Raw genomic sequence first — 23,995 nt, 5'->3', positions numbered from 1 at the left:
GCCCACATGTCTAATAAAGAAAACAAACCCCATGTGGAATTTCTTTGATGCCCATCATCTTCACTGAAGTAGTTAGTATAACCAGGAGCAGACATGTCTCATTGTCATAAAAAGCCCAAGTTCTTAAAACATTTTAAATGTCATATTCTGTAGGTCTTTGAAGTATTTGAACATTACCTATCCATCTGAAATATATCTCTGTATATCTAGAAAACCTAACATGTCTATAAATTTGACTATTAGCTTGTATTTATTCCTTCCTTCCTTTCTTCTTTCTTTCTTTTTCAAGACAGGGTTTCTCTGTGGCTTTGGAGGATGTCCTGGAACTAGCTCTTGTAGACCAGGTTGGTCTTGAACTTACAGAGATCTGCCTGCCTCTGCCTCCCGAGTGCTGGGATTAAAGGCATGTGCCATCACCTCCCAGCTTAGCTTGTATTTCTTAACTATGCATTTTTAAATGAGCTGCATAAATATAATACCTTAAACAAAAGTAGAAATATACATATAGTATAACAAAATTGACCTCATATTTGTATCAATAAACCAAAACAGTTTCTGCAGTTTTAACAGTTTCATGGATGTTTGGCTTTGGCTCAATTCCTGGGCAAGAAGTTCTCTGTATACTAAACTATGCAGTTCCATCTGTGTTTATTCCTTGGCCAAATAAGTTGTCTCTGGATCTAGATGCACATCTTTCAGGTAAATTTCACAGTCAATCAAGGAACTCTGTAGCCTTGGCTGTCATAGTTTATTAAACCCTCTCCTGATTCATTGATCTGTATGGCTTGGTTTACAAGTTCAGTCAGATGTAGGTTTGTTCCACAGTGGGTTTGTTTTTGCTGGGTTTTTTTCTGAGCACTTGAGTTTTTGTTTCTATCAGTTTAATGTCTACCAGCTCTTCTGATTTCCCTTTAGTCATGACTGAAGTATTCCAAAAGCTCAACTCTCCGCTTTTCTATCCTGTTTGGCTTCTGTACCACTTAGAGCTGTCAAGTCACAAAGTCTCTCTAAAGCAATTCATGTTCACTACAGCAAATGTATTTTTACGAGTTTTCCTCCCAAAGATCAGAAAGAAAACCACTGCATTTTAAAGTGCTGAGTGTTGCTAGCAAAATTAGTAGTGATACTGTATTTTCCCATAATCACCAAAGTATTTAATCAAGGAACGTTAAGTTCTTTTTGAATTGTAGTTTATCGATTCAAATCATACTTCTTACTGTATTTTTCTAATACATAATATTATTATGTATTAGATAATACATAGATAATAAGGGATAGTTATTTATAGATAATAAGGGATAGTGGTGTTGGGCTTGTAGCTCAATGGTAGAATGCTTGCGTAGCACTCATAAAGTTCTGAGTTCAGTCTCAGTAACGAGGGGAAAAACTCAACAATAGAAATTTGCCAAGTAAATAATTCATATGAACTAGGCATGGATAGCTGAATGTCCTAGACTAGTAGTAACCACCTATGCCATATAAAATTAATGATTTAGCACAACAACCAAACAACTAGTACCGAATTTGTCCAGTCATCCTCCCATGTTGATCTACCAGGGGACGGTGTGACACTGTGAGCCAAGAAAACAGATTATGATGTCTGCAGAAATTAAATGGAAGGGGTGTCTCGGGAACAAGGAAGGGAAGAGAAAGAGGGGGTGCTTTTCCCTTTTTGATGTATAAGCAGCCAGGCTGGCCTCACCCCAGATCCTCCTGCCATAGCCTCCCAAGTCCATCACTATGCCTTGCTTAAGGGTGATTGCCCTCACACTCCGTTTTTTAGGAGAGGGAGAAGGAGAAGAGGAGTGGGAGAAAATAAATCAATGGGATAATGGTGGGATAGTTAGGCAACATATTGAGCAGATACAAATGACAATACATTTTCATTAATTACATTAGTGTCCAGACCCAGCATGGCTGCTTTTAGAACATTACTTAATAACTCCAAATGCAGTTTTATTTGATGATGAAATGAACTATTCTCTGTGTGTCTTCCAGGGTTTAAGAGCATTGTAGGTGTACCGTTTTGTTTCCCCCAAAATAACAGTCTTGGAAATGAATGTCAAAATATGAAATGTTACTGCGGTTCTCTATTCTTCCTTTGGTCGTTTTTTGTCCATTCTAAAGGTTTTGAAAATTGTAATCATCATGTTACCTTTTAAATTGTTCTAACCTCTTTCAGAAATAATTGCCAGGAAGGCCTCCATAGCCATGGCGAGTTCTGACGTGAAACCAAAATCAATAAGTCGTGCCAAGAAATGGTCAGAAGAGATAGAAAACCTGTACAGATTTCAACAAGCAGGATATCGGGATGAAATTGAATATAAACAAGTGAAACAAGTTGCTATGGTAAGATTTACTGCTCTTCAGTCTTAATAAAAACCATTTCGGCAGATGGCGAAATGTATTTTAATGACAGAGTAACAAAACACAACTGAAGGAAATTCTCTGAAACTCTCATCTGAAGGCAGGCAGACTAAAGCCTACAAAGGTCATCTACAACTTGGGAGACAATGTGCTTCCTTGGCTGGACACATTCACACTTTCTGAACTACTATGCTATCACATACATGAGTCCTCAAACAGTGCTTTTCCTTACTCTGGTAACTATTACTGCACATTCAGTTGTGGTAAAATATCATTTCCCCTCTGTTTATTTTGATGATGAACTAGAAAGGGGTTGTATATATTGATTTCTTCTTTTCTTTCTTGCTTGTTTGGGTTTCCTATTGCTTTTTCTTTGTTTTGTTTCTTGGGATAAGATTTCACTCTGTAACCAGGCTGGCCTTGAATTCACTATATAGATAAGAGCCTCAATTTTGCATCAATCCTCCTACCTCTGTTTCCCTGGTACCCGGGTGACAGATGCAAACATCATAGCCATTGTAGCTACACTCTACAATTGACAACTAATTTTACATGAATGGAGATCAAGCTAGATAACTCACGCCATCAGATACCCCTCCCCCCATATGATCATCTACCTGACCTTCTACCATGGGTTTTCCCCTCCTGCATATCTGTATAGTTGATGCTTATAGAGTGGCCTCGAATGCTCTGAAGATCTATTGGGTGCACTGTTTATACACTAACAAGGGTGTCTCTGGAACCTGGTGAAGGGATGAGAACCTGTCCCATCATCTTGAGAAACCCGCCCTTTCCTGCTGGTGACAACTCTGACTTAAATGCTAGAAACATAGATGCTTCCTTACAAGGTAAATGCAGCTGGAACTGCCTTGCCGATCAGCAGACTAGGGTCTGTTTCTACTGATGCATAAATAAACCAGATGAGACAAAATGCAAGATCCATGCATTGTGGCACATGCCTGAAATCCCAGCACTCTGAAGACTGAGGAAGGGTTTTAGATTTGAGGCACCTCAGCTTGGGCTACATAGGAAGAGTTTGTCTCAAACAAAAGCAGGTGAAAGAAGTGGAAAGGAAAAAAGAGAAAGGGGCCAATTACCAGAAAATAATAGACACAGTTCCCCAAATAGTGCACTCATCTCTTCTTCCAGTTGCAGGTTATGATTTATAAGAGGAATGTGACAGGGAAGGGCTTCCCATATTGGTCATGTTAAAGAAAATGGTTTGATATTCCAAAACCTGATTTGGACTTTTGATAATGATCAAGTGCATCTCACAAAATTCAGAAGGAACATTTTTATCAATAAAAAGAATACATTGGGTTCCAGAATGCACTGTGATGAGTTATGAGTTAAACAAAAGTCCCAAAAGAACACACACACACACACACACACACACACACACAGGTACACACACACACACACACACACACACACACACACACACACACACACACACACACACTGGAGTTGGGGATCTGACTTTGTTAATAGAGTACTTGCCTAGCATGCACGAAGCCACCCTGGATTCCACTCCCAGAATCACGTCAGCTGAGCATGGTGGCAATTACTTGCCTGTAACCCCCATGTGGAGGCAAGAAGATCAAGGCCATCCTTGGGCTGTGTAGCACAGGCAGAAAATTACATGAAACGCTGTCTGAAACAAACACACAACAAACCCACCACACATTAACTTTATCAAGAAAGCACAACATTGAGGTTGGAGAGACAGAAGAAAGAACATACAAATTAGATCAAGGCAAATAATAAACAAATCAGAGTAAGACAAAACAGGAAATGGTGGGGAGAAGAAAATGATTGCTGAAGTCTGTGTGCTTTCCGTTTCTATTAAAAATTGGACTTGATGGTGAACTTGAAGCTTTGGCGGAAATGCATAGTTATGTCTTCAAGTCTAGTGCTTCCCTTTAGTCCAGTGGTTCCCAGCTCTCCTAAGGCTGGGACTCTTTAATACAGTTCCTCATGTTGTGGTGACTCCCCTCTCCCCCAACCATAAAATTACTTTTGTTGCGACTTCATAGCTACAATTTTGCTATTGCTACTGTCATGAGTTGCAATGCAAATATATGATATCTGATATGCCACCCCTGTGAAGGGGTTCTTCGACCGCAAAGGGTCATGACCCACAGGCTGAGAACCACTGCTTTCGTGCTTGCCTAATGCCAGCCAGTGATCAATATGATTGTTTCAGCAGGGGCCCTGGGATCTCTCCACTTCCTCCTGCAGAATTCACTTTTGAAGTCTAAATGGTTTGAGTCACTCAGAAACATAAGAACAATGGATTTTAAATCATTTGGCATGTATCTTCAATCTTGGCCATAATGTAGACACTAAAACCTTGAAACTGGACTGTAAAAAGGAGTACTCAATTCAGTACATGTTCTCCAGAACAAGGTTGGAAACTAAGATTTGTGTTATGTGTGCACTCAATGCTCTCCCTAAGAGCACAAGGATTTTAAAGCTTTGTCTCAGACTTTATGTATTTATTATGTATACAGTGTTCTGCCTGCAGGTATACCTGCCTGCCAGAAGAGGGCACCAGATCTCATAATCCGTAGCTGTGAGTCACACTACATGGTTGCTACGAATTGAACTCAGTACTGCTGAAAATAGCAGCCAATGCTCTTAACCTCTGAGCCATCTCACTCCAACCCCCAGACTTTAATTTTTGATTCAAGTTGTTTGATGGTGAAATATAATATAAAATAAAACTGGTAAAAAGAAAAAAAAAAGAGGGCTGGGTGTTGGGGGCGCACGCCTTTAATCCCAGCACTCTGGAGGCAGAGGCAAGTGGATCTCTGTGAGTTCGAGGCCAGCCTGGTCTACAGAGTGAGTTCCAGGACAACCTCCAAAGCAATATAGAGAAGCCCTGACTCAAGAGAGAGAGAGAGAGAGAGAGAGAGAGAGAGAGAGAGAGAGAGAGAGAGATCTGGAATTACAGCAAACTCCTTCTCATCCTTCCCATACAGGTAGACCGTTGGCCAGAGACAGGATACGTGAAGAAACTTCAGCGGAGGGACAATACTTTCTATTACTACAACAAACAAAGGGAATGTGAGGACAAGGAAGTCCACAAAGTGAAAATTTACGCGTACTGACGTACTGACGTTTTCATTTCTTTGGCTTGGCAATCCTATTTTAAGAATTCATTGTTTACACTTTCCATCATGTAAATGCCATTTTACAAAACAATTTGAAATGCTGTCTTTAATTCAATGTCTTAAAACATAAACACCCCGAAACCTGGTATTGGCCAGTCATCTTGTCCAGTTCCAAACAGTTCTGCAGTTGCCCAGAACCTTAGAATTGGGCCCTGCCCCTCCACCTCCTGAGTATTTTAGTAGATTCCCTGGGAAACCAAAGCTTTGGAAGCCACTCCAGGGCTTAAACTGTTTCCTTAGAGCAGATCAGACCTCCACTCAGAGCACCCTCCTAGCCTCTCTCTGCCTACTATAGTGCTTGAACTTTCTAGCCTTGGATTTTGTTTTTTGCCTCTTTCTGGACATACTGGAAATACAAAGAATGATGCTCACCCTGGAGAAGCCCTCCACAAATGTAGAAAAGGAGTATCTAATGTGCACACATACACCAGAGAGGGAGTATGGAGAGAGAGAGAGAGAGAGAGAGAGAGAGAGAGAGAGAGAGAGAGATGAAAGTCAAAGAGCCAGAGAGACTAAAATGTATTACATTACTATATAAACACACGTATTTACATTTTAAATTAACATTTAATGATTTAGCTACCAGTGTTGGGGATAAAACACAATACCTCACAAAAGACCAGTCATTTACTACACTACCCAGCTACATGCCCAGCCCTGGATTATTTACTCAGCTAGTTAATGGTGAGACAGGGTCTTGCTGTCTATCCAAGCTGTCTTTGAACTCATGACTCTCTTCCTTCAACACCCTCCTCCCAAGTGCTGAGATTATGGCACCATTTCTAACCCATAGGCTCTCAGAAAACAATTGGGCCTTGAAGTTTATGCTGATTGATGGTACCTAGTGGATATTCTGCTGTCACCTGTTTGGGGTCGAATATGTCCTTTCTCCAAACACATCTAAGCCCTACCTCCCCAGTACCTTTGAATTTGATGGGAATTTGAGTAAGATCTTTAGAGGAGAAATCAAGTTAAAAAATGTTCATATTAGTGGCCTCTAACCTTGTGACTCATCTCATTAAGATCTGAAGACACGACAATGTAGGGAAGAAGTCACTGGAACCATGGAGATCCAAATTGGAGTGATGAAATTTTTTTGTGAAATCACATCAATCATTGCCAGCAACCAGAAATGACAAGGAAGGAGTATAACTTACTGCTTAAAGCATTCAGAGTGAACTTGGCTCTACAGGCACCTTGACTTTGGAAAATTCGCCTTTAGAGCTCAAAGGACAATGTTTTCTGTTGTTCAAGCTATGTGATTTGTGGCACTCTGTCCCAGTGCCTCTGGGAAATTAACACACCACCCATATCATCCAAAAGGAGGAAGATTTATTCTGGTTCATGGTTTCCAAGATTTTGGTTTGAGGTTAAATGGCTTTGGTGCTCCTGGGCATGAACTTGATGATGTGCACTGTATGACGGAACAACCCAGCTCACCTTGTGACACCCAGGAAGCAGAGAGGAGCCAAGGACAAGATAGCTCCTTTTACTCTACCTCCCCATAATGCCATCATATTACAAATCCATCACGGGATTAATCCATTGATTAGGACAGAACCTTCAGGACCCAGTTACTTCCTAGAAGTCCACCAACAGACAACCAAACCCCTTACATGTGGATCTGCGAGGGGTATTTCACATCTAAGGCGTAATGAGTATCTCGTGATGCCAGTGAATGTGAGACAATGGTTCGGTTGCTTTCTGACCCATATCTTACCCATCCATAGGAATGATAAAACTTCTCTTACCCAGAGCCTGTTAGTTGTTTTTGCATGTCACAGCAGCTGATTTAACTATGGTGGACCATTTGGTAGGTATTTGAATACTTGATCCTCAGTTGGTGGTTCTTTTGGGGGACACTAGAAAGCCTTTAGGCACTGAAGCCTTGCTAGAGGAAATAACCACTAAGATGGGCTTTGAGAGCTTATGACCTGGGCCCACTTCCAGTTTGCTTTCTCTCTGCTTTGTGCTTTGTGTGACTCTAAGGTCCCCCACCCAACTTGCATCCAGATTACAGAATCAATCCTATTCCTTATTTTCTAATTGTCTTCCATTTGCCTGGCTATCTATTATTTAAATATTCAAAGACTTCAGAAACCTCATGGTGCTGTTTCAAGATACCATAGAAAGAACTAGGAAGACTCTATGGGTGTTTGGACATTTTATTTAAGTCCTTGGCTGTGGATGCTGGAAAGACAAGGATCCATACTGCAACACTTACGCATAAACAGAATGAAAAGCGGAGTCCTAGTACTTGTAACAGAATTAATAAAAGACCCTGAGACTGATATTTGGGTTCGAACTTCAAGCTGTAAAACAGAAAAGCAAAAAGCTGCCGAGCTATCAGTGAGTTCTTATTCTAACAGGACTGGGGAATTCCTATTCTCAATGTGGCTGGAGAATGAAAGCCTCCAATCTTCAGTGTGCCTGAAGATTGAATGCCTGATACTGAGACCTTGCCCGTGTCTTATATACCTCCTTTTCTCTCTTTTTTTAAAAAAATTTAAATTAGAAACAAGCCTGCTTCACATGTCAATCCCAGCTCCTTCTCTCTCCCCTCCTCCTTTACCCCCCACCAACCCCCCACCCTATACCCCCTCCACTCCACGGGAAGGGCAAGGCCCTCCATGGGGGATCCCCAAAGTCTGTCATATCATCCAGGGCAGGGCCTAGGCCCTCCCTAGTGTGTCCAAGCTGAGAGAGCATCCCTCCACGTGGAATGGGCTCCCAAAATCCATTCGTATACCAGGGATAAATACTGATTCACTGCCAGAGGCCCCCTAGATTGCTGAGGCCTCCTCACTGACACCCACATTCAGGGGGGGCTGGGTCAGTCCTATGCTGGCCTCCCAGCCATCAGCTTATATACCTCCTTAATGCTGGGATTAAAGGCATGTGATCTCAAATGCTGAGGTCATCTTTATGTGAGCTGTTTCTCTTTAGGGCTGAATCAATCTTGTGTAGATCTGGGTGGCCTTTGACTCACAGATATCCAGCTATCTCTTAATTCTGAGTCCTAGCATTAAAAGTATATGCCTGGCTTCTATGGCTTGTGACTGACTTTGCTTTTTCAATCCTCAGGCAAGCTTTTTTTTAAATTAATTTATTAGTTCTAGTTAGGGAACAAGCTTGTTTCACATGTTAGTCCCTTCTCCCTCTCCCTCCTCTCACCCCCATCCCTCCTCCCCCACCCCCAGTTACCCCCACCCCATCCACCCACCACTCCCCAGGCAGGGTAGGGCACTCAACGGGGGCTCTGCAAAGTCCACCAAATCTTCTTGTGCTGGTCCTGGGCCCTTCCCCGTGTGTACAGGGCCAGAGTGTAACCCTTCACATGGGATGGGCTCTCAAAGTCCCTTCTTGCACCATGGAAAAATACTAATCCACCACCAGAGGCTCCCTGCAGTGCAGAGGCCTCCTTATTGACATCCATGTTCAGGGGTCTGGATCAGTCTTGTACTGGCCTCCCTGACAGCATCTGGGGTCGATGTGCTCTCCCTTGTTCAGGCCAATTGTTCCTGTGGGTTTCTCCAACCTGGTACAGACCCCTTCGCTCTTCATTCCTCCCTCTCTTCAACTAAATTCCCGATTTCAGCTCAGTGTATATCTGTGGATGTCTGTCTCTGCTTCCATCAGCCACTGGATGAGGGCTCTAGGATGGCATAAAGAGAAGTCATCAATCTCATTTTAGGGGAAGGGCTTTTAGGTTATCCTCTCCACCATTGCCTGGATTGTCAGATCGTGTCATCCTTGTAGGTCTCTGGAGATCTCCCTGGTTCCAGATCTCTTCTCGGACCTATAGTGGCTCCCTCTGATATGGTATCTCTCATCCTGCTCTCTCTCCTCTATTCTTCTCCCAACTCAGTATTTCTGAACCTCCATTTCCTCTCCTCTACTCCTCTTCTCTTGCTCTTATTGTAGCAGCTCCCTCCACCCTACCCTTGTGATCCCAATTAGTTCAGGAGTTCATGCCACCACTCTGGAAATCAGTATGGCGGTTGCTCAGAAAAATGGGAATCAGTCTACCTCAAGATCCAGCCATTCCTCTCTTGGGTATATACCCAAATAGTGCATACTCATACAACAAGGACATATGTTCAACCATGTTCAGAGCAGCATTGTTTGTAATAGCCAGAACCTGGAAGCAACCTAGATGCCCCTCAACTGAATAATGGATTGAGAAAATCAGGCAAGCTTTAATACTAAAATATATCAACACAAGTAGTTAAGGCTGTATTAACTAGTTTCATATGGAATCCTCTGCTTGTCTGTTAGACATTAGCCTCCTTCTATGTTCTACCATCTTCAAAAAAGGAAGTGGCCAGGGATGTACTTGCCACACTAGCATCTGTTCTTTCAGTCCCCGTGACTTCAGACACTAACATGTTTTCATGTTCTCCTTCAAAGTCCTTCTTACTCTTCTCTAGATTTTCCATGTGTCTCTAAGACCAGGTACCACACACTGTATCTGGATGCTACAACAACAGTATAATTTATCACACAAGAACAGCAGGGTTAAATCTATCAGGTGACAGAAAGGGAATGGATACCATAGGGGGGTGTGACTGTCAAATTATTACATATGTCTCTTTAGGAATAATTCCCTCCAAAATGCCTAAACTTGATGGATCATTTTCACAACACGGTAGGGAACAGGTAAATTCAATGTCTGACCTCATGCTCCCTTCAAGGGAACTGATACTGTGAAATACCCAGAACTGGTTCAGACTTCCCAGGGCCCACATCAGGCATTCTGTGTCTACTATTCTACTGGTTGTATTCATACACGATGAATTGCTGTCATGTCCCTGCTCTGGTTTGAAGGATCTGTCTGTTTAAATTTGTAGTTTTAGTGCTGGGAGCTGTAGTTGGGCAATTGTGGTGTTGCTACTAGAAGCCCTTCAGTTGAGACCTCTCAAGGCATAGTCCACCTTACATGAAGGGGGAGCCGGTCTGTAAAGCCTGCCTCAGTAGTTCTCCACTAGATGAGCCCTGCTCCTGTGGATGATACAGCAGGTAGATGACCCATAGTATGTCTCAGTCATTAGCTCATTGTTATGCTTCATGGCTTGTGAATTAGGTGCTTTGGTCACTTTCTATTATTTGAAGGGTTTATACCTCAAGTGCAACCTAGTAAGTCCTGGTTTTGTTGTCTTTTAGGTGGCTCTTTTACTGGGAAAATAATGAAAAACATCTGGCATCTGGTAACAGTGTCAGCATCTGCCAAAGCATGCCAGGTTTTCCCTGGGCTTGGTAGAGGACTGGTGTAGTCTCTTTGCCACCACTGAAAGAACATATTTCCTCTCTTAATGTCATTCTCTGCAACCCCCAGGCACTTTGGGCACCACCAAGCACACATTGCTAGCAAGAGGGCATGGTGTCTATCACATTGACTGTGAACCCCTGTTGCAGAGCACTAGCCTGCTTGGCTTTCTAGCTTCTGTGATATATTCAGCTTTGCCACCAGGAGGCGACATCTTCAGCAGAGCTTCTTCAAACCATCTGATCTTGGCAATTTGATCAACTTTGTCACTTTTAGGTGACTAAGGGTTGGTAGGCCACATAATCTAACACCAAGTGCTTGTATTGTCTCATGATATTTCCACAAATCTTACCCTTACTGGCTATACCTATTCAGGGACCCACTGTTGAGTCTGCCACCAAGGAAGCTACAGTATAAGGCTCTTGAAAATGACCAATGCATTGAATTAGAGTCTTCTTCCCTTGTTATCAGGATCCATACTAATCGGAATTTGTCCCACTGACTGCTGGGACATTAACTTTTATCATTGCAGACAGTCTCTGTCTTTGAAAGGTAGATTACTGCCCTCAACTGCAGTTGAGGGAAAGGGGTTTCCTTTACCTACCCATCAATGTACAATGCCTCCTTGGGGACCAGTGGCTCCCCTCCCTTCACTGGTGTATACAGTCTGGCAACTCATGGAAAAAAAAAAGCACCCCATCTTCCACCTCATATGTAATGGGACCAAAAGTGTTACAGATGTCTACTGAGAGGAGATTTTATCCACCCATCATTGTCAAAGATAACTTTCTCCACTTGACTGAGGCACTCATTTGGACAGTGCCTATCCATGGATGAATTTGCATTTGGTGTAGCCATTCTTGAGGAGAGTCAGGTCCTTCTGCTTTCCATATAAATTGCACGCTGGAACTGAGCAGGGAAACTTTCAAATATTGATGAATAGGCCAGTTCCATTAAAATTAGAAAAATAGAAACAACTTTTAAAAAAAAGTTTATATGGCCTTGAAGACTTGAGACTTGAAGATATGTCTCAAGAGAGCAGCCTTTCAACTTGGAGACTTAGATCTGGGTCCACCTCTCATCACATTCATAGTGTTCATTATATGGGGTATATTTAAGGTCTCCGTATGGGGACTTAGTGAGGACCATTTCCCACATATCATTGGGATACTCTCAGGGGTAGTTATTCCTGTGTAGTTGATGCAATTGAAGAAAAAGGTAACAGGATTTGGTAGGTCAACCTCTTGTTTAAAATGGGAACCAGGAATTCTTACTCCTCGAAAAAGTGAAGAAGAGAACAAAAGCAGGAGAAACATGATTATGAGCGGTTTTGTTTGTTGCTTTTGTTTTGATTTGTTTTGTTTGCTTTGGGAAAGAAGAAATGATTGCATTCTGCAATGAGCACAGGGCTTTCCATGCTTAAGTTCAGGACTCTGGTTCCAGTAGAGAGAAACATGCAGAACCAGAGCAGGGCATGTTTTAGAACAGCCCCAGCCAACAGTCATAAGGATGCTACATTTTTGTCAAGAGAAGTTCAAAATCTTTTATGGGTGCACAGGTGTTCTCTTCTGGGTCTTTGGAGGCAGGGCATTCTTTGGTTTTATTCTGCAGGGGAGTAAACACAGCTGTCAATTGCCAACAGTATGGTAACTATGGAGGGCACATAGGACCACTTGAAAAGGTCCATTTCATTGCAGATCAATTGTTCTGTGGGCCTGTCTTTCTAGGTTTTAAGGAGGACCCTGTCTCCAGGGTCCACAGTCTTTCAGGTTCTATCCTTTTGTATAAGAATAACCTTGTTTCCATTTTTTTTGTATAGGACTTGTTGGATTTGCCTTAGGTTTATTCTATACCTGGTTGTGTAAGAAAGGGCCTACTGTACAGTAACTCTAGGGGCTGACCCCAGCTTTAGACACTGGAGCTGTTTTAACTCTCATGAGGGTGACGGGCAACAGCATTATCTATTTCTCAGAGGATTCCTGGCAAAGCTTTCCTAGAATCTTTTTAATGGTCTGGTCAGTCCCTGAGCTTGGCCAAGCTCAGATAGCAGCTGGATTTTGTGTTCAGGGATTGGTTTGTTTCATGCTCAGGTGTTTAAGTGGAGTGTGTGTTTCTTTGGCTCTGGTTTCAGGGCCCTTAACCTTTTGACTCTAGTTTCAGTGTCATGATGTGTTTCTTTCACTGTTTCTGGTTTCAGGGCTAATGTGTTTCTTTGGTTCTGGTTTCAGGGTCAGGGTGTGTTTCTTTGGCTGGCTCCAGTTCTAGGGGTCAGGTATGTTACTTTACTGGCTGTTTTCCCTGGCAGGGGTAACATACCTTATTCTCAACATAGATTCATGATCATCTTTGGTTGGTGCCTCCTTGATCTTGAGCCCATTCCTCCACCAGGAATAAACAGTCAAAAAATTTGCAAGGCTTCAAAAGTTTTATTTTTTGAGGCAGGGTTTCACTATGTGGTTCTGGCTGTTCTGGAACTCTATGTAGACTAGAACTCTCTATGTAGTTCTCTAAGTTGAACTCACAGATCTGTCAACCTTCTGATCCCAAGTGCTTAGCCCAGCTAAGGCTGCTTTTGTTTTGTTTTGTTTTGCTTTGCTTTGCTTTGCTTTGTTTTCTGCTTCTTTGTCCTCCAGTCTATTTTTTTGGGCAACATTAGACAGATCCTTCTGATGGCCCTTGCAGTATTATCACTTAACTGGGAATTTGGATGCTGCCCATATACTTACAAAATCTTGCTTATGTCTTATGATTATTGGCCATTAATAATCCTTGATTCTTCCAGATGGCATCATGGCCATATTTAGCAAAAAACATTAATTTTAGTGTGTGTGTGTGCGTGTTTGTGTGTGTGTGCACGCGTGAGAGAGAGAGAGAGAGACAGAGAGAGAGAGAGAGAGAGAGAGAGAGAGAGAGAGAGAGCTCGAGTTTGCATATGTGCCAGGGTGGTCAGAGGATAAATTGCAAGAGTCAGTTGCCTCTTTCCATTGCCTGGGTCCTGGGGATTGAACTCAGGTCAACAGGCTTGTCGTCAGGCACCTTTGCCCACTGAACAATTTTGCCAGCCCATGAATGCACATTTTGAATCCATGCAGTGTTAATCATTTTGCTCTTCCCTCAGGACTATTGCTAAGTCAGCCTTTTAGATGGAGGTGGAATGAGGTATTGGGGAGATCTCAATTACTTTTTTTTTTCTGGTTTGGATTTTTGAGACAAGGTTTTACTGTGTAACAGCCTTAGCTGTCCTAGCTCTATAGACCATACTGGACTCAAATTCAGAGATCAGCTTGGCTCTACCTCCCAAGTGCTGGGATTAAAGGTTTCTACCACTACCCAGCTCTCAATTACTTCCTTTGGGCTAACCACTCTCTTCTTGGAGAGCCTCATGCTCTCCACTTGGAACAGAACCACTTCCATCAACAAACAATGTCTCCTCTATATTGTCCAGGGTCTGGTTGCTTAGGTTAAACCTATGGAAGAAATGATCTCACCACACTAGTATGCCAAACTGAAAGAAGTTTCCATGGGAAACAAGGGGGGAAGGCATTAGCATGTCTCAAGTTTTAATAGTTACCTCTGGGTTATCTAGGAGGATTGCTTCATTTTTTTATTAGTGTACTTCTGGTCAACCACAAGGGCTCCCTCAATTCTAGCACAGCCTTTGTTGGTGGGGCCTAAGGTTCTGATGGCTGACCCAAAGACAATTTAGATGCTTCTTCAACAAGCAGCACAGTAACAGACGGCCACAGTTCTTAGACAGGAAGACCACTCTCATGCTACAGTGTTGAGTTTCTCTAAGAAATAAACCAATCCTGAATACTAAGTCAACAATTTTGGGACTTGCTGTTATGCCACAAATAAAAAAAATAGGACCTTAAATATTGAGTTTGCCCAGTGCTGGTGCTTCTGTGGAAAACTATTTGATTAAAAGATTTTTCCAACTGAGCACTCTAGTTGAGAGTCTCAGAATCTCTGCCCTTGATGGCCCCAAGAGAGGTTTGTCTTTAACCCAAAATTAAAAATACAAATTCAACAAAATTCAGCATTCCCTGGAAAGGACAGAAATGGTCTCTTTGTTCTTACAAAGGGAGAATTAATCAGTTATGCCCCTGACTCAAGGTGAAGATAGTCATCATGGCTCAGGAGTCAAGACAAGTCCTAAGTATTGTATTTCCTTTTAAGTTATTTGGGCCTTTGGGGGGAGAAATCTGGTAGCCTCAGGAGGCAAGGAAGTTTAAGGCTTTGACGGTATTTTGCTCTGAGATTTCTGTAGTAGGAATATATATATATATATATATTACATATACATATATATATATTTATATATTACTATATCATCATCATAGAATGATTCCTTGTGGGAAAACAAGTACCTAAGATCCTTTTCTAAGCTCAAGAAAAAGGGTGGGACATGTCCCTGAACCCTGGAGGGAGGACTGGCCAAGTCCATAGCTGACTAACTCTAGTAGTTGGGTCCTCCTATTCAAAAGCAAATGAGTACCAAGAATGGGGTATAAAAGAGTGAAGCATGGCCTCCTGCTCCTCGAGGCACGTTTGAGCCTCCTGGAATGATAATTGGAGTTCTTACAAGATGGGAGACATTGTCAACCTGCCTAAGTAGTCAAAAGATGGGTGAATGCCCTCAAAAGCCTTCAAGTTAAATGTGCACAGATAGAAGCCAAGTTCTACAAGGAAGTTCATGATCTTGAAAGGAAATTCGCTGCTCTCTATTAGCCTTTATTGGATAATCGATTTGAGATCACTAATACAATTTATGAACCTATCGAAGAAGAATGTGAATGGAAACCAGATAAGGAGGAAGAAATTTTGGAGGAACTGAAAGAAAAGGCCAAGATTGAAGACGAGAAAAAGGATAAAGAAAAAGAAGACCCTAAAGGAATTCCTGAATTTTGGTTGACAGTTTTTAAAAATGTTGATTTGCTCAGTGATGTGGTTCAGGAACATGATGAACCTATTCTGAATCACTTGAAAGATATGAAAGTGAAGTTCTCAGATGCTGGCCAACCTATGAGTTTTATCTTAGAATTTCACTTTGAACCCAATGAATATTTCACAAAAGATGTACAGGATGGGGTCAGAACCAGATGACTATGATTCCTTCTCTTTTGATGGACCAGAAGTCATGGGTTGTACAGGGTGCCAGATAGATTGGAAAAAGGAAAGAATGTTACTTTAAAAACCATTAAAAAAGAAGCAGAAACACAAGGGACGTGGGGCAGTTCGTACTGTGACTAAAATAGTTTCCAATGATTCTTTCTTTAATTTTTTTGCCCCTCCTGAAGTTCCTGAGAATGGAGATCTGGATGATGATGTCAAAGCCATACTGGCTGCAGACTTTGCTATTGGTCACTTTTTACGGGAGCAGATAACTCTAAGATCAATGTTGTTCTTTACTGGAGAGGCAATTGAGGAAGAGGACGACGATTATGATGAAGGAGAAGAAGCTGATAAGGAAGGGGAAGACGAAGGAGACGGGGAAAATGGCCCTGAGTGTGACCCCAAGAAGGATCAGAACCCAGCAGAGGGCAAGCAGCAGTGAAGCAGGATGGGATGTCTGTGGCCTTGAGGACAGCCTACCCTGTAATAGCCTAAATCGACTGTCATTTACTTACAGCCTTATGTTTTGCGTTTCCTTGGTAGAATCGGTAGGTTTTTAAAGGAAAGGAAATTGCTATTTGAAAGACCAATCTGTTCTGCCTAGCATCCTAACTGTAGTTCTGTCAGATCTGTTGAATGCAGAAATCTCCTTAGTGCTTGTTATTGATGCTGCAGTTTGGTTCTTCCGGAATGTTTTCAACATGTACCTATCAGAATGCAAGTATGGAAATCAACTGTTGGACACATTGTTTGTTGTAGCTGTTTCTTTCCTCAAGAACCAAGATTGTTTTGCAGATTGAAGTCTGCCTGTATCAGCTAATGCTTCCGTTTATGTTAGGTGATGCAGTGACTGACATGTTGGAGAAAGGAAAATTGTGGTTAAGAATTTCCAGTAAGATCAAACCTAATAACTGAGATTATTAAGGGAGTTTTCTATTTCAGATGATACAATTATAACAGAAGTCAACTCATAGTTATTAGTTATCATAGCAAGATGAACAGACCCCAGGTTTTTTTTTTTTTTCAGAAGTTAATCTGATAGTATTTCAATGTACTTTGAAGAAAATTAACCTTTGTGGTAGGGCCTACATTCTGCTTTCCTGGAAAGGATGGAATTGCATCATTTGAACCTATTTTGAGTTTTCCTCTTTTTGGTTTGCCTAGTTTTGTTTTATAGTCTAAAATAAAAATGTCATACAGTTTTAGCCCTCACAGGGTGATGTCTCAGTTTGTACTGATTGAGGCTATTGTGGAGGGTTAGCTTGAGTTCAGGGGTGCCTAGTTTTCCAACTTTGGAAGAGGTAATAGGCAGGCGCTTTTTAAAAAGAGTAACAAGTGATGTGTGATACTTTTTTTTTTTTAAACAGAGATGTTAAATTCCATTTGTTAGGACTAAGTATATTTGACGTCTGTGTTTATTCTAATACTTAGTGCTCAAGGATGAGTAGTGTATCCTTCAGCCATGCTTCTGTTTACTGTGGACAATTAGGAGTGGGTTGTACTGTTGATTTAACTACCTCACAGATATGTTAAGGCATATTGGGGTAAATCTCACAAACTTTTTCAGTCTTACTAAATGCTCAAAAAAAAAAAAAATCAGGCCTCTGTACCTCAAGTGTGATGTTCAGCATTGTATTCACACCGAGCTTGGAGAATTAAACTAGATTTCGAAATTTTTGTACAATTTAAAGACTGTCTTTTTTTAGTGCCCCCCCTTCCAGGTGTTTCAAGTGACCACATTTTAATAAAGCCCAAAGTAGTAATGAGGCCATTGCAGAGGGGAGGGTAACATAAGTTTTAGATGCTGAGAGCCACTTTTAAAATACCTCAGCCTAATTACTGTTCATTTTGGGGAAGGAACTTTTCTTCACAGGGTATGTTAATTGGATTGTGCTTGGAGGACAGTCTATCATTCCTGATATTAATAAAATTTATTTTACATCGAGATTTTTTCTTTTGTGAAATTTTAGAATTGAGATCTTAGGATGTGAGATTTTTAACTACTGGAAATTCTGAACCTGTTATATTTCCTTTATTTTGAGAATGATTGGTTGCTTTCTCTTAGATGGTTTGTGCTATTTTCTGTAATCCTAGTTCATCTAAACACAGCTTATTTTCTTGACCATTAAAGTTTGTAACCTAAAGACAGACTCCCACTTTCAGTGAACTTAAGGAGCTAGAACAGTCTTTTCCTCCCTCCATCCCTCCCTTCCTTCCTTAGGAAGTAGCTGTTGCCAAAGTTATCAGGTAGCTGGTGGTTCTTGTGTAATGGGAATGTGCTTTGTGGATGGACACCTGGGGTGTCAGTGTTCATTATGACATTTGGCTGCTCCCCAAATGGTTTTATTCCATTCTAGAAGTCTGAAATGTGTAATTTGAAATCCTTAATAAAAATTGGATTTAATTTTTAAAAAAGAGTGAAGCATATTTTTAGGTCTAACACTATCAGGGACCTACATAGAAGAACCTTGTTAATAAGACTCATTGTGCTTGGTCTGGGGTGAAGAATCTAGTTAATGAGTTACATAGTTGTCTGATTGGTTTGACTGTTGGAATCATTGGCATGTCACAGGGTCAGGATGGTAAGGAAACATCAGGTCATGTTTTAGAAAATCCTTGACATTCTCTCTCTCTCTCTCTCTCTCTCTCTCTCTCTCTCTCTCTCTCTCTCTCTCTCACCCTCCCTCTCTCTCTCCCTCTCTTTCTCTCTCTTAATCTGTCTCTATCCCTATCTCTATCTCTCATTCATTTTTTTGAGACAGGGTTTCTCTGTATAACCAGGCTTTCCTGGAACTCACTCTGTAGACAAAGCTGACCTCAAACTCACAGAGATCTACCTGCTTTGCCTCCCCAGTTCTGGGATTAAAGGAGTATGCCACCACTACCCAGCTAGCCTCTCTTTTTAATGGATGCTATTTTTATTGAGATAACTTATTCTCATTATAATGGTTAATAGTCATTGTCAACTTGACAGAATCTAGAATCACCTAGGAAACTAGCTTTGGGGCTTGACTGTGAGAGATCATCAAGATTAGGTTATCTTCTAGGATGCCTATGAGGGATTATCTAGATTAGGTTATCCTGTAGGTATGCCTGTGAGGGGTTATCTAGATTAGGTTGTCTTCTTGGATGCCTGTGAGGGACTATCTAGATTAGGTTATCCTCCAGGTAGGCTTGTGAGGGGTTATCTAGATTAGGTTATCCTGTAGGCATGCCTGTGAAGGGTTATTTAGATTAGATTGTCCTCTAGGCATGCCTGTGAGAGATCACCTAGATTAGGTTGTTTTCTAGGATGCCTGTGAGAGGTCACCTAGATTAGGTTGTTTTCTAGGATGCCTGTGAGAGGTCACCTAGATTAGGTTGTCTTCTAGGATGCCTGTGAGAGATCACCTAGATTAGGTTGTCTTCTAGGATGCCTGTGAGAGATCACCTAGATTAAGTTGTCTTCTAGGATGCCTGTGAGAGATCACCTAGATTAGGTTGTTTTCTAGGATGCCTGTGAGAGGTCACCTAGATTAGGTTGTCTTCTAGGATGCCTGTGAGAGATCACCTAGATTAGGTTGTCTTCTAGGAAGCCTGTGAGGGGTTATCTAGATTAGGTTCATTGAGATGGGAAGATCCACCACCCCTGTGGATGGCACCATTCCACAGGTTAGTGTTGAAAGGGAGCTCAGGCTCCATTACCTTATTGATAAATAGGTAAGAATTTCTTCTTTCCTTAGTCCAAGTTTCTTTCTTTTGTTTTGTTTTTCAAGACAGGGCTTCTCTGTGTAGCTTTGGAGCTTGTCCTGGAATCCTCGACACCAAGTGGGGGGACTAAAGGTGTGGGCCACCACCACAGGGAAGTTCAAGTTTCTTATTGCAATTTTTTATTCCTGCAGTAATATTGTTCCATCAGTGTCCTATATAGATGGGTTCTTGGTGGGTGGCTATAATCCCAACCAGTGAAATACCCATACAATAGGCAAAAGATTAGGACTTTGATCAAATAAATCTTCTTTATCTTTTTTATTTAAATTCTTTAATTACCACTCATATTTCCATAACCATCACCCCATTCCCTCGCCCCCCCATCCTCCCATGTTCTCCACCAACCCACCAACCCATCCCCCAACTCCTCCCCAGGGACACTGAGGCCCTCCACCAGTGACTTTCAAAGTCTGTCATATCATTTGGGGGAGGGCCCAGGCCCTCCTTGCTGTATCTGGGCTGCAACAGTATCCCTCCTTAGGGAATAGGCTCCCAAAGTCCATTTGTGCTCTAGGGTTAAAGACTGGCTCCACTGTTGGAGGTCCCATAGACTGCCCTGGCCTCCTGGCTGGCACCCACATCCAGAGGACTTGATTCTGTCCAATGCTGTTTCTGCAGCTTTATGGCTAGTGTCTCCATGCTCTCAGTAGGTCAGGTCCACTCTTTCTGCAGGTCTCTCCAGGCCCATCTTGGCTCCTTTGCTCATCCCTTCTCCCTCTCCACAACTGAATTCCAGTAGTATGGTTCAGTGCTTAGCTGTGGGTGCCTGTTTCTGCTTCGAACAGCTACTGGATGAAGGCTCTAGGAATGGTAACCAAGGTAGACACCAATCTCATTATAGAGGAAGGGCATCAATGGCATTTTCTCCACCACTGCTTGGATTCTTAGTTGGAGTCATCCGTGTGGATCCACTAACATTTCCCCTGTGCCAGACCTCTCTCCATAACTGTACTGTCTCCCTCTATTAAGGCATCTCCTTTCTTGCCCTCCTCTATTCCTCCCCTGTCTCAGTCGTCTTATTCTCCTCCCCTCTCCCCTTCTTCCCTTCCCACCTCCTTCCTCCTCACCCACGACGTGCTCCCACTTTGTTCAGGGGTTCTTGTCCCCCTCCCCTTCTTCGAGGGACTATGCAATCTTCTCTTGGGGTCCTCCTTGTTTCCTAGTTCCTCTGGCAGTGTGGATTGAGGACTGGTAATCCTTTGCTCTATATCTAAAAATCATATATGAGTGAGTACATACCATGTTTATCTTTTTGTGACTGCGTTACCTCACTCAGGATGGTTTCTTCTAGTTCCACCCACTTGCCTGCAAATTTCAAGATTCCATTGTTTTTTTTCTTCTGAGTAGTACCCCATTGTGTAAATGTACCACATTTTCTCTATCCATTCTTCAGTTGAAGGGAATCTAGGTTGCTTCCATGTTCTGGCTATTACAAGTAATGCTGCTATGAACATACGTGAACATATGTCCTTATTGTATGAATGTGCATTCTTTGGGTATATGCCCAAATGAGGAATTGCTGGATCTTGAGGTAGACTGATTCCCATTTTCCTGAGAAACCACCATACTAATTTCAAAAGTGGTTGTACAAGTTTTCACTCCCACCAGCAATGGAGGAGAGTTCCTCTTTCTCCACATCCTCTCCAGCATAGACTGTCATTGGTGTTATTGATTTTAGCCATCCTGACAGGATTAAGATGGTATCTCAGAGTGGTTTTGAGCTGCATTTCCCTGATGGCTAAGGATGTTGACTACTTTCTCAAGTGTCTTTCAGCCATTTTAGATTCCTCTGTTGAAAATTCTCTCTTTAGTTCTGTGCTCCACTATTTAATTGCATTGTTTGGTGTTTTGGTGGCTAGCTTCTTGAGTTCATTGTATATTTTGGTGATCAGCCCTCTGTCAGATGTGGGGTGGGTAAATATCTTTTCCCATTCTGTGGGCTGGCGTTTTGTCTTCCTGACTGTGTCCTTTGCCTTACAGAAGCTTCTCAGTTTCAGGAGGTCCCATTTATTAATGGTCGATCTCAGTGTTTGTGCTACTAGTATTTGTTCAGAAAGTGGTCTCCTGTACCACCTACCTTCTCTTCTAGGAGGTTCAGTGTGGCTGAATTTTTGTTGAGTTCTTTGATCCATTGGGATTTAAGTTTTGTGCCTGTTGATAAATATGGATCTATCTGCAATCTCCGAATCCAGTTATGCCAACACCAATTGTTGAAGATGCTTTCTTTTTTTCCATTGTATAACTTTACCTTCTTTGTCAAAAATCAAGTGTTCATAGGTGTGTGGGTTAATATCAGGGTTTTCAATTTGATTCCATTTGTCAACCTGTCTATTTTTGTGCAATACCAAGCTGTTTTCAGGACTACAGCTCTATAATAGATCTTGAAGTCAGGGATGGTGATGCCTCCTGAAGTTCCTTTATTGTACAGAGTTATTTTGGCTATCCTGGGTTTTTTGTTTTTCCATATGAAGTTGAGTACTGTTCTTTCAAGGTCTGTGAAGAATTGTGTTGGGATTTTGATGAGAACTGAATTGAATCTGTAGATTGCTTTTGGCAAGATTGCCATTTTTACTATGTTGATCCTACCTATCCAAGAGCATGGGAGATCTTTCCATTTTCTGGTATCTTCTCTAATTTCTTTCTTTAAAGACTCAAAGTTCTTACTATACAGGTCTTTCTCATTTTTGCTTAGTGTTACCCCAAGATATTTTATGTTGTTAGTTGCTATTGTAAAGGGTGATGTTTCTCTGACTTCTTTCTCAGCGCATTTATCATATGTATATAGTAGGGCTACTGATTTTTTTGAGCTAGTCTTGTATCCTGCCACTTTGCTGAAGGTGTTTATCAGCTGTAGGAGTTCCCTGGTAGAGACAGTGGACAGCCTTGTCTTGCTCCCAATTTTAGAGGAATCGCCTTGAGTTTCTCTCCATTTAGTTTGATGTTAGCTGTTGGTTTGCTTTATATTGCTTTTATCATGTTTAGGTACATTCCTGTTATTCCTGGTCTCTCCAAGACCTTTATTATGAAGGGATGTTGGATTTTGTCAAAGGCTTTTTCAGCATCTAGCTAGATGATCATGTGGCTTTTCTTTTTCAGTTTGTTTATATGGTGGATTACATTGATGGATTTTCATATGTTGAACCATCCCTGCATTCCTGGGATAAAGCCAACTTGATCATGGTGGATGATTTCTCTGATGTGTTTTTGGATTTGATTTGCCAGTATTTTGTTGAATATTTTTGCATCAATGTTCATGAAGGATATTGGTCTGTAATTCTCTTTTTTCGTTGTGTCTTTGTGTGGTTTGGGTACCAAGGTAATTGTAGCCTCATAGAAAGAGCTTGGCAATGTCCCTTCTGCTGCTATTATGTGGAACAATTTGAGGAGTAGTGGTATTAGCTCTTCTTTGAATTTCTGGTAGAATCCTGCACTGAAACCATCTGGCCCTGGACTTTTTTTGGTTGGTAGACTTTTGATGACTGCTTCTATTTCATTAGGGGTTATAGGTCTGTTTAAATTGCTTATCTGTTCTTGATTTAATTTTGGTGATATCTAACCAGGAAATTGTCCATTTCCTATAGATTTTCGAATTTTGTGGAGTACAGGTTTTCAAAGTATGACCTGAAGATTCTCTGAATTTCCTCAGTGTCTGTTGTTATATCCCCCTTTTCGTTTCTGATTTTGTTAATTAGCATGCTCTCTCTCTGCCTTTTGGTTAGTTTGGATAAAGGTTTGTCTATCTTGTTGACTTTCTCTAAGAATCAACTCTTTGTTTCATTGAGTCTTTGTAGTGTTTCCTAGTTTCTACTTTATTGATTTCAGCCCTCAGTTTGATTATTTCCTGGCATCTACTCATCTGGGGAGAGTTTGCTTCCTTTTGTTCTAGAGCTTTCAGTTGCACTTTAATTCTCTAGTGTGACTATTCTCCAGTTTCTTCATGTGGGCATGAAGTTTCCTCTTAGCACTGCTTTCAAAGTGTCCCATAGGTTTGGGTATGTTGTGTCTTCATTCTCGTTAAATTCAAGGAAGTTTTTAATTTCTTTCTTTTTTTTATTTCTTCCTTGACCCAGGAATGGTTCAGTTGTGCATTATTCAATTTCCATGAGTTTGTAAGTTTTCTGCAATTTGTGTTGTTGTTGAATTCTAACCTTAAAGCTTGGTGGTCTGATAAGATACAGGAGGATATTCCATTTTTTTTTTATCTGTGTAAGTTTGTTATGTTGCCGAGTATGTGGTCAATTTTAGAGAAGGTTCCATGTGGTGCTGAGAAGAAGGTATATTCTTTTGTGTTCGGATGGAATGTTCTATAGATATCTGTTTA

At 41.5% G+C, this 23,995-nt stretch overlaps 1 protein-coding gene and 1 pseudogene across 1 annotated transcript; both read left to right on the top strand.

The window, feature by feature from the left end:
- The first annotated feature begins 2,190 nt into the window (after window positions 1–2,190).
- On the top strand, window positions 2,191–5,480 carry Meig1 (meiosis/spermiogenesis associated 1). Its single transcript, XM_027405502.2, has 2 exons — window positions 2,191–2,349; window positions 5,352–5,480. The coding sequence occupies exons 1-2, from the start codon at window positions 2,212–2,214 to the stop codon at window positions 5,478–5,480; spliced, it is 267 nt and encodes an 88-aa protein (XP_027261303.1). The 5' UTR covers window positions 2,191–2,211.
- Window positions 5,481–15,397: 9,917 nt separating this feature from the next.
- Window positions 15,398–16,366, top strand: LOC100755430 (annotated as a pseudogene).
- Window positions 16,367–23,995: the final 7,629 nt, after the last annotated feature.

The sequence above is a fragment of the Cricetulus griseus genome, chromosome 3 (assembly GCF_003668045.3).
Source record: "Cricetulus griseus strain 17A/GY chromosome 3, alternate assembly CriGri-PICRH-1.0, whole genome shotgun sequence".
NCBI classification, from domain to species: Eukaryota; Metazoa; Chordata; class Mammalia; order Rodentia; family Cricetidae; genus Cricetulus; species Cricetulus griseus.
The sequence above is the reverse complement of the archived record's forward strand: the minus strand, read 5'-3'. Positions and strand labels throughout refer to the sequence as shown.

Coding starts and splice junctions, on each gene's coding strand:
- Meig1 (XM_027405502.2), top strand. CDS start 2,212: ATGGCGAGTTCTGACGTGAAACCAAAATCAATAAGTCGTGCCAAGAAA. Junction 2,350..5,351: donor AAGTGAAACAAGTTGCTATG/GTAAGATTTACT, acceptor CTTCCCATACAG/GTAGACCGTTGGCCAGAGAC.